This window comes from Hesperophylax consimilis, chromosome 26 (assembly GCF_061612785.1).
Source record: "Hesperophylax consimilis isolate HC1 chromosome 26, BYU_Hcon_1.0, whole genome shotgun sequence".
Lineage (NCBI taxonomy): Eukaryota > Metazoa > Arthropoda > Insecta > Trichoptera > Limnephilidae > Hesperophylax > Hesperophylax consimilis.
Window position 1 is genome coordinate 2623021 of NC_142861.1, and position 11817 is coordinate 2634837.

Below are 11817 nucleotides of genomic sequence, written 5' to 3' on the forward strand. Positions count from 1 at the left end.
CTAACTACAGTTTGGGATTGATACAAACGGAAATGGCGACCTCTGTTATTTTCAAAAAGAATCATGGATGTTTTCAAGCAGAATTCCCCGATGAGAAAATGTCATAATTATTTTTCAAATTTGGAATTTCTCAGTTTCAAAAACTTTTTTACAATTTCTTACTTGAATTTTTTCTAATTTTCCCAGAAGAAATTTTTCGGTCAAAAATTTTCAACCTTGTGAACAATATCAAAAATATTAATATTTTTATACGAATTTCCCCACTCGTTTTCGGACCAATTTTCGAGGCAAATAATTTCAACAACTAGAAAAGTTTCCAAACTATAATATCATAAAAATAAATATTTTTGTAAAAAAATCCAGACGCATTTTCCGAGCCTTTTTTTCCAATTTCCTCACCTATTTTACGACATTTTTTAAAAATTTTTACAGAAGGATTTTTTTTCAGAAAAATAAAGTTCCAGATTCAAATATTTCCCAGCACCAAAAATTTCGAAACTTCGAATAAAAAAATCAAAAAAAAATAAATGTCCAACGAACATAACGTTTTCCAAAGTTAAATATGAAAAAAGAAAAGAAAAAAAATCCTTATGAACCCAACTTCATGCAAGACAACATTCCTGTCACGGTTTTTTTTTGTCTCGGTGACGAGTGACGGTGGAGAGAACTATTAAAGTAAGTTATAATTTTTCTTCCCTTTGGTAATAGTTTTAATTCTTAATATACATAAATTTATGACCGAAGCAATTCACTTACATATTATTCTATTGTATTTATAATGAAGTGATTTTTGGAAGATTTAAAACGACTCAATGTTTAAAAAAATGAATCTTCATTCAAAAGTTATTAAAATCTCGAACATTCGAAGTTCTCTGATCATCAAGAAAACATATTGGAACGCCCCTCGCTCGAGGAAATTCAGAAGAACAATGCATGCTGTCCAATTCGGCAAACTATAAAACCCTCCTCCATTGCTGATTTCCATCAGTTGTCATTAGGTATTCGCTACATTACCGCCATAGCTTTTAATCCACTGAACACAGTCTGAACGTCAATTGATTGATTTATATAAGTTAATTGTTTAGTTGTTATTGGATAAAATTATTTATTTATTGACTACAGCATGATGACGTCGAAGGTATGTTTTTTTTTATTGACTCACTTCAATTTTCTCACATATTCACAAATTTTCATATATTTCCACCAATTGTCACAGACGACCTCCATGGCAGAGTGGTAAAGATGCTAGATTTTTAATCCAGAGGTTACGGTTCAAATCCCGACGTGCCCGAATAAATTTTATTATAATTTAATTAAAAGAAGTCCAGGAGTAAATTACACAAACTTTAGGAAGTGATTCTACATGATAATAAAAATGTTAGTTAACTTTTTTGAAATTCTGTTGTTTTTTTCTCTTACAAAAATATTTTTCCATAGAAGAATATTATATTTTTTCATATAAACAATTATACCTAAAAACTACCTTAAAATTTTGAAATGCACTGTTATTTGCAGAGATTTCCAGAGTGGTATCGCTAAATAGTATAAAATAAGTCTGTTTGTGCGCTTAATTCTTCTAAACTACGCAATGATAGGATTTTTACCATCATTTAGATTTTTTCCGGTATATTATTTTGTTGTATCTCATAAGGTTTAGCCAGCGTTAGCAATGTAAGCGCCTGAAAATATTATTTTTTCGACTTGATTACAAAACATTGACTTTTCTCTACTTTCTATAAATGCATGTATTAGGTATACATATAATACTTCCGGAAGAAATTCTTTAAAAGATAATGAAGACCCTAGCAAAATCCGTTGCGTAGTTTAGAAGAACTAAGCGCACAAACAGACAGCACAACATATTTAAAACAGGGCAAAAACTCTTCAAATCAGTTAACAAGCATTTTTAATGAAACTCTGTGATTTTTTTAATATATAAAATCAGATGTGGTTTTTTTATAATTTTTGATTGAGGGAATTTCATATATGTAAATATTTTTTCAACTCTGCATTTGATTAGAGATTATCTTAAAAAAATATATTTTTAGAGCTTAAATCTTAAGTGTTCAAGGGAAATATGTTACATTGCTGACATGTACCCCGGCGTTGTTGGGGGTTATCCCTAGGAGATAGACATATACCACTTTGGACTTTTCTGTAAGCCTTTTCAAGATATACAATTCCGTAGTACATTATTTTGACGTACCTCATAAAGTTTAGGCACCGTTAGCCATAATGTAAGCGCCCGAAATATTTTTTACGTCTTTACAAAACATCGACTTTTCTCTGCTTTCTTTAAATATAATATGCATGTATTATATATGTAAACCATCCGGAAGAAATTCTCTAAATGACAGTGAAAACCTTATCAAAATCAGTTGCGTAGTTTAGAAGAACTAAGCGCACAAACAGACAGACTCATATAGCGATTTTATTATATACTATTTAGAGATTATGTTAATGCGGTGGATCCGCTGAATGATAATTGTATGAGGTACATAGTTGTGATGTTTTGTGAAACGATCTGGCATATATTTTACTTATTTTCATAGCATTTTACTAAGAACTTATAGTAATTTAAAATGGCTTTAGTTTAGCGTATCTTCCTTATGACGGGAGAAAGGGAAACACGTTCCGAAAACTGGTGGTACATGCGGAAAACTGGTGTATCACATTTTGTGGCATACGTTTTAATACGTCGATTTATATTTCAATTTTGTTTTCTTGACTGAATGTATAAATTAATGAACGATTGAAGTGGGATTTTGGAAGTGGAATTTAACCCACCTCCCGACAGTCGATTGAGCTGAAACTCTGCAGTTAGACTCGTTGTCGATGACAATGCATTCTATCAACTATTGGTGGCAATCATGCATACCTAAGCCGACATATAAGCATTTTTCTGAAAATGGATGACATTTCAGCAGTCGTTTTCAAGTGAATCTAGTCGAAAATTGTATTAACTTTTGTCAAATTTGTATAAAATTGATTAATAGCCCACAATTTAAAAAACTTCGTACCAGATTTAAAATACTTTGAAGCCGAATTGAACAAAAAAAAAGTTTTCTTGGGTCCTCTATGTGACATATTTTTTTATTTATTTATTAAAATACGTGTTTTTTTAATAGACATTTACAAGGCATTAACATTGAATCACCTTACTAGGCAACTGCCTGTTTCATGGTGACCAATACATTTAAATAAAAGTTAAACAATATAAAGTATCAATTTGGGCCTTACTAATAAACGTGTTTCAAACCCCACACAACTGATAATCAAACCTTATTGTAGAGTAAATGGATTTTTCTCAGCAACACAAAATCTAAAACATGCCCATTAATAAGGAGGTAAAAATATAAAAAAATTAGGAATAGAAGTTGTTTTTAATTAACGCTTTAATTTGTAAAGGGGTAGAATATTATCTACTAAATGATCAACTCACTTTTGCATTACAATGCTCAAAAATGGTTAGCATTTATGAAGAGAAAATAATTAGATAAAAACAAGATAAGTAATCATGCTGGAAAGGTATGTAAAAATAAATTCACTAGTTTCCCTTTTATACCACTAGTTTCCAAACACTGTATTATCTTTAATAATATTTAGATTTACGTTAACCCTTCAGGGATTTGATATGTTGACCGTTTTATTTCTTAAAAAGCTGTCAGAAAATCGGAGAATTTATGTATTTTTCAAATTACACTTTCAAATTTTATAATGTGATCAAATATACTTTCAAATTTTATAATGTGATTAAATACACTTTCAAATTTTATAATGTAATCAAATATACTTTCAAATTTTATAATGTGATTAAATACACTTTCAAATTTTATAATGTGATCAGATACACTTTCAAGTTTTATAATGCGATCAAATACACTTTCAAATTTTATAATGTGATCAAATACACTTTCAAATATTATAATGTGATCAAATACACTTTCAAATTTTAGTATTAGAAAAAAACATATAATTTTTAAAACCTTTACCTTTTTTCCTCTAAATACTGAACCAAAGTTACTGATAACTAAAAACACATATATTAATATAAAAATGTACTATAAACATTATAACCCCTTCATCTTTTGACATTTCATATAAAAATAATTTATAAAAAAAATCACAAAATTCCATAAATTCTTCTCGTATTGCGGTCGGAACCTTTGAAGCTTGATATCTTCTCCTTTTAATTCTCTAGTCCATATTTCTAAATATGATGGTAAGGGAGACACAATACCATATGAATTAACAAATTATTATAAGCAATAATTAGTCGCTTGAAATATCCATACAAATCGAAAAAATCTCCCGAGTAAAAATAAATGCCGCTGACGGGAATTGAACCCAGTCAGGTGCTCTGAGACCACTGAGCTACGTCATCTATTCTTACTCGGGAGATATTTTCAATTTATATGGATATTTCAAGCGACTAATTATTGCTTATAATTATTTGTTATCCTTCGTGCTATGCATAAAAGAACCTTGTCTTATAAACATTAGTTTATCATTATTATTTATCTTATAAACATACATACACCCACAGTAACAACACGACAAAATACAATATTCTACAGCAGCACACATAAGCGTAACTACATTGCCTACTCTCCGATACAACGACTTCACACCATGGGAAATCATTACTTGGGTGATATTGACATATTCAATACCAACTTGGCAAGTTTTGTGGATCATTTAAAACATTTATTTCAACAATACTCCTAAACACATCATGTAAACCTACAAATAGCTGTAATTTTCTGTTTTTGTTTCTTGTGTTTGTATGACTTGTTGCATAGCTTTTATCAAATGTAATTTTATTCTTATTTTTTATGTTTCAAAGTATCTGTCAAATTAAAATTATACTACCAACCATGTGAAAGCCCCCTGGACGTTAAATAAATAAATAAATAAAATTAAGAAAAATAACCATGTGATTTGTCAAAAAAATTTGTTCGCAGAAGCGAACAAATTTACTCTAGTACTAGCAGTTTGTCCCCAAAACCGAAGAAATTAGTATGATTTTCTTCATCATAACAATGCAATAATGAAAAATTTTCAATCGAAAAAAACCTAAGTTCGCCTAATCTAGGTGGCATTCCCATCCACCAGAGGGAAGGAGATGGGAAGAAGAAGGTTTACAATGAAGTACCTGACAATTCAGATCTGGTCACCAAACACAGATTAAGCCATTTCAAGCAACGTCTCGATTATGATTGATAGTATTTTGGTGGGTGATACTGAGAGTAGTTTGACACCTAATCTGACGACCAATGCATAACAAATCGTTCTCACGGCCCTGCAACGAAATCCATCGATAATAATCGATTGTCTTCCAATGTATAATTTATGCTACATCCTCATCAACCAAACTTCAACAACTAATCACCAATTAACTCCTTTACCGTCTGGTTTAAGACAGCAATAAAATAATGGCATTCCTCATCCATTTTTATAAATTGAGAACGTTAAATCCTGAATTCCGACTCGCCAAAGAATAGGTGACACACGGAACAATGGAGGTACTTCTCTATGGTTGGTAATTTACACTTTGTCGATGGCGGAAATCAGGGGAAATCCGTTTTCCGAATTACCTGTTTATTACTTGTGTATACTACCTACCATGAACCTAAAAGACCTGATAAACTGAATATAAAATAATACCTTTTAGTAAAACGTGTAACAGTAACTTAAAATAAAATACAAACTAAATCAATGCAATATGTACTCGTAAGACAAATCACTAAAAAGATCTTCAAAATTCGCCTGTCCACTTTGAGGCCTGGGAAACACATTCCGTTCTGTAGATGTGGTGATACCAAAACATAGCCCTGCAATCGTCGCCACTATTAAATTCCATATGTACCGAAAAGGAACAGAAGACAAAATGTAACATTTTTCTGCAAAACGTACACAATCAATTATCAGACACACTCACTAAATACGCCTGCTAGCTGAAAGCTAGTCCCTGTAAGAAATAATGTTTTCTCAACAACTTGAGAACTCCTCTAAACAGTATTTCTCATCAATATCACTGCTGTCTAATAATTGTCCAAAGAAGCGAAGCTAGCAGCCCATAATGGAATGCTGGTACTACCCTGATGTATGACAGTGAGAAATGAAACTGGCAGAGGAAGGATGAAATTAGACTGAATCGTGGAGAATTCGCAAAAAATTCAAATCTGACGTAAGCATAATGAGTAAGATTAAGAATGGGACGTTTAGACGGTTAGAGCATATTGTAGTGTAAGGGGAATATATATGACGCGATTCTGAATAATAGAAGTAGTCGGGAACGCTCGAAAAATATATGGCATGATCAAGTGGACCAAATACTCGAGTCGGGCCATGTCAAGAGTAAGAATCCCAGAATAATAAAAATTGGATGACTTGTATAGCGCCGTTTTTGTGCAAAATCACCTCAAGGGCGCTGTACAAACTTATTATACATTTCTACAGTGATCTATGTTATTACTAACTATTTATGGAGATAATATACAGTACAATACTTACCTGGTAGGTCACTTGAGATTAACCCTTAATTAACATAACAAATTGTTTATTAGCAATTATTATTAGCAATATAATTAGCAATTATTATTAGCAATATAATAACAAATTGTTTATTAGCGAAATTTAGATACAGGATTGAGGACATAAGGGCATGAGGGACCGAAGGGCATGTATGAGACAATGTATGAATGTGACTGAAGCAAGAAGTGTGTATCAAGACAGTTGTTTGGCGAACCGTCCTCTCTGCCTAACCTTGAGGGAAACGGCGTGATTGGTAGTTAGTCTAACCATTTGTAGACCCAATTTGTTGCCTAATTTGAAAAAAAAATCAATTGTTTTCTTCGTTTGTAGACGTATTGGCATACTCGTGCATATTGTATTTAAAACTCCTCTATTCGCATTCTACATATTCACCGTTATTTCTCCGTAAAACCCATCAACAATACCGTCACAACTGATCAATTAGCAAATTTTTAGTTGTTTTTCATAGTTCAATCCGTCAAGGACGCTTCTCGGTTGCCCGCAGATATGAGACATTGAAAATGAGCAGTGTCTATCCAACCGAAACGTCGATTTGTTATTCGGCAAGGTGAATGAATCGACACCGTGGATAGGTGTGGATAATTTGCTATTACGCAACGTAAACATTGTTGTTGGAAAGTACTTAGTTCATTTTGGGGCAGGTCATTCGTTGAATACAATATTAAGTAGGTGTTTGTACTGAAATTAGAGCGACTAATATATTTATTATTGTCATCTATCGGGGTATATTTTAAGGCTTGGACTTGATTTGAGAGCTGAGATGACAGCATTAGACACCCTTTCTGTTATGTAAATATAGTGAGACTAAAACATAGCCCTGCAATTAAATTCCATGTACCAAAAAGGAACACAACCAATAATCAGACACACTCACTAACCAATAGGATGCATGATCTGGACAACAAGGATGTGGGTACGATTGATGCATGTAGTGACTCCATGTACAGAATTTATCGTCATCTATACCAGCACTTTGCTGGCAATACTATCGTCAGAAGGCGAAACAGCTGTAACGCGTAGTAATAATTACACAGCAGAACTTGTTTATAAATTGAATAACTGTTTTGCAAATTGAATAATGATATAATAAATATGATAGAAAATAAAAACCAAAAATTAAAAAGGAAGTTTTACAAATTAAACTTGAAAACAATAAATCAATTAATAATATCAACATCCCCCTCATCGCTAGATAAATATAATAGTCCGTACTGAGAGAAACGGGCAATTTGAATAAATTACGGTATGATAGAAGTACGTAAACGTCATATTTGACATTTGTTACTGCTAGCGCCTCGGCGTCTAAAAAAGCTTAAGCGGCCGAGTTAGACCGCTTAAATTTGAGCGAGGAATGTCACACATAGCGAGGATACAGACCGACTGATACCGACCGGTTTGGAAGAAATTAAATAATTTGGAGAAATTACTTATTTGATATTTGTATTTTTATATATCGTTAAGTTGTTTATTGAGGTAAATAGATTCCACGTTCCTTTTCTCGTCAGGATTAATATATTCAAGTAAAACATTGCACATTGGAAGCCGCGAATTTTCCTAGTTCCCCAACTTGTTTTTGAAGAACGTCCAGGGTAATAATGACGTTCAACATTTAATGTACTTCACACAGACTTCAAAACTAAGTTCGAGGTCATTTTGACTGTGGAAATGGAATGTTAAAGAATCAGATATCATATGACAAGAAGAACCGAATGAAGTGTAATACCTCACAAGGGCGTCCCTGTTAGCACAATGTAAAAACAGAGAAACTATATCGCCACCCAGTTGTTGGGCAGGCAAGGGAAGGGAATCTTTTTGCGAAAAAAATAAATGATTATCACATGGGACGTTAATAGTTTTAGGAAAATTAAATATTCGGCAGGCAGAATGAAAAAAAACTAAAAGTTTATTCCATAGACTTTCAGAGTTTTTCATTGGTTCTACGGAAAAAAAATATTTGGCAAGTGGTCTACGGTGCAGAAAAGTTTGGGAACCTCTGTATTAAGTAGTAATATTAAATAATATTTGGCTAATTTATATAGCGCCGTTTTCGTGAGAAATCACCTAAAGGTCAGTTGTATTTGATGTTATTTTCCTAGTGTTTTATACACTGATTTTGGTAACTGGGAGTTCCCCGTTTGTCTTTTACTCACACTCAAATCTTACAACATTTTACATAAAACACAACTGTTACTCAAACAGCTCACAAACTTTTTGCAATAAATTTCTTATAAATTTCAGAAACATACAGAAATATTATATCAATTTCGACAAAATACTTGCCCGATTTCACGGTGGATTAATTCCTGAACCATAACCAAGGGAATCTTTCTATTGTTTTCTTAACTTCCATAAGAAATATCGATTTGGTTGACAATTCTGTTATGCGCAATACGTATTGCTATAAAATGATATTGCAATTTTTTTGCTCCACTGGTTATAATGTAACTTTTTTTTTAAACTTAATCGACTTTAACTAAAGTTGTGGTTTGTTTTCTAAAATCAATGTTTTGAAAATATATGGTAACGCTCTATAATTTCTGGGTTTCAAAATGCATTAAAAATATCGTCATGAATGCAAGTACCTTCTTGCATATTAAATAAACTTGTACTAAAGTAAATCTCTCCGTTCCCAAGTTAGTTATTTATTTTTAAGTAAGTTTAATTTATGACAAGTTTGGAGTTCGCGTTATTCCGAAATTTGATTACAAATTTAATTTCAACTGCATCCCAATTCTCACTTATTCAAATATAATTTTATCCACAGGTTGCAACATTTTTTGCCCTCCTGGCCGCAGTAGGTTCCAGCCCGACTTACGGCTCCTATGGCAACCCTAGCAGCTTCGACAACGAGGAGGTCAGCAGCTTCGGAAGCTACACCCCTCTCAGCTCTCTGGGCTTCGAAAACGCTAAAGACTTCGACTCCGAAGGCTTCAGCGGTGGAAGCGCCCTTAAGGGAACCAACGACTTCAAAGCCTACGAAAGCCTGGGAGACTATGACACCCTTGGTGACAGTCTAGGCTACGACAGTCTGAGAAACTTTGATAGTTCAGGGTATGACTCCATCAAAGTCGGCAGAGCTTTTGATTTTGGTGGTGGCGGTTTCCCTTCTTCTTCCTATGGAGGTTATGGATTTGAATCGCCCAGATACGACGCGACGTCTTACAGAAACACTGGAAAAGGATCTAGTTCAGATGGGAATCCGCTGAACTTTGCGAAGTTTGAAAGTTATGGATCAGGCTATGCGAGGGAATCTGAAAATGTATGTAAAAATCAAGTTTTTTTGCGTTAGTTTGTGAATATCACTGTGTTATTCAATAGACTTATGTACGCAGACTTAAGTGTGCGTTACCTAATGAGATCGAAATATTCTTTAGGTATTTTTGTGATGTTATTTGGTTGTAGCTTCGATACCGCCACCAGATGTCGATAGAGTGTGTATATCCAAGTTATTTATATCCCGCTAATCTAGGTTGAAGGATTTTCCATAGATTTCGTTTGTACTCAAATGGTTACGAGTACAGCCGATGCTAGCCGATCCCTAAATAGGGAGCTCACTTCCAGTTTGAGTACTCCCTAATACATACTAATGTATGAAGTACTCGTAATCTTTGACGAACCAAAGCATGTGTTGAATCAAAGATATTAGAAGAACGAGATATGCTATGAGCAGTTCATACTGTGTGGAATTGTTTTGCCCAGTGTCGCCGGTTTTGTTCACCAATACTACTGCACACCTTCGCTTACGCTAAGGTATCCGCACTAATACATATAACAGATTTCTGTGCGTACACGTCCCGATAGTATTCAAAGTACCCTAATTAGGTAGTACTCCGCCTACGGTCCGGCGGCCAACATAGCATATCTCGTTCTTCTAATATCTTTGTGTTGAATACTCCTGATCTTAAGAGTATTCCGTACTCCAAACAGTACACAAGTATTAAATTAAAATTAACATTTTTTTATGTTGCCACTTTGGTGCGAAATCTAGTGTTTAGAGTTTAGGGGATAGATTTATTGGTGTATCATGCCGTGTTCTTATAATTTAAGGGTATCCCAACGTATTCGTACAACTATGCAGTGACCGATCCCCACACCGGGGATATTAAAGAACAGGAAGAGACCAGGGATGGTGACATCGTCAAAGGTAATATTATCCGTAAATCAAGTAACCAAACTTACAAATTCTCCAGTCACTTTTTCTGACAGGAAGTTGGCATTTAAAATATAGACGCATTGGAAAATAGAAAATCCCTCATCAGTATAGACGGAGGAAATTAAAAAATATGCTCATTTAAACCTACCAAAAGTTGACCAACAACACAAAACATTTAGAAATTTGCCGAATTCGAAAAAATATTTAAGTTTTGTTTCTTTTTTTAATTATTTTATACTCGTATTTATCTATTGAAAAAAAATATGTTAGGAATAATTATGTTGTTTTGTCTAAGTTTTGGCAAACGTAGCGAACCACTTGTGGTGACATATCACAGAGGTGTTGGTTATCCAATACATACAATAAGGCTTATTTGACTGACTATCTCTGGATGTTACGTGAGAACACAAATGAATATGTTGATTCCAGGTCACTATTCCCTCGTGGAACCAGACGGTTCCGTGAGGGTTGTGGAGTACACAGCTGATGATGTGAACGGTTTTAACGCAGTGGTCAAGAATCTTGGTCCATCCAGACATTCGGAGCCATTCGGAACCTCATTCAGCTCATCTCCTGGATCTTCGTTCGGAGCATCTTCATCATTGGGTACATATCCTGGCTCGTCTTCGGGATCGTCTTTCAAATCATCTCTTGGTACTCTTGGATCTCCCCTCGGTCCGTCTCCCCTGGAACACTTTTCATAAATCAGAAATATATTGTTTGTTTGTATTTAATGGGGAAAAAGATCGAATTATTTCGGTCTAGTTTGTAACGTTTGTAACTTTTTTAATCTAAGTACTTTAATCAGTTTTGACAACTACATACTTGTCTGTTTCCTACATGTAAAAGTATATCTGGTAATAGGTTTCTTTTAGGGACAGGATCAAAAATTAAATCCTTTTTCGACTTTCTGAACATTTGTTCCAAAAATAAAATAAACGTTTTAATGGTTTCTTTTCAACTGGAGACACTAGAAAATATGCTGTTGAAATCGATCAAATTGTTGCAACAATTCTGTTGATGTTATGAATATTATATACTTTTATGATAACTTTTAAGAAATGAAATCATAATGTATTTATTGTTTTCAAGTTTAATTTGTAGAA

The 11817-nt window shown here is 33.5% G+C and overlaps 1 protein-coding gene across 1 annotated transcript; it reads left to right on the plus strand.

Annotated features, from left to right (window-relative positions):
• The first annotated feature begins 1002 nt into the window (after positions 1-1002).
• LOC149410981 (uncharacterized) lies at positions 1003-11415 on the plus strand. Its single transcript, XM_089647611.1, has 4 exons — positions 1003-1138; positions 9323-9817; positions 10606-10702; positions 11141-11415. The coding sequence occupies exons 1-4, from the start codon at positions 1124-1126 to the stop codon at positions 11413-11415; spliced, it is 882 nt and encodes a 293-aa protein (XP_089503737.1). The 5' UTR covers positions 1003-1123.
• The last annotated feature ends 402 nt before the right edge of the window (positions 11416-11817 follow it).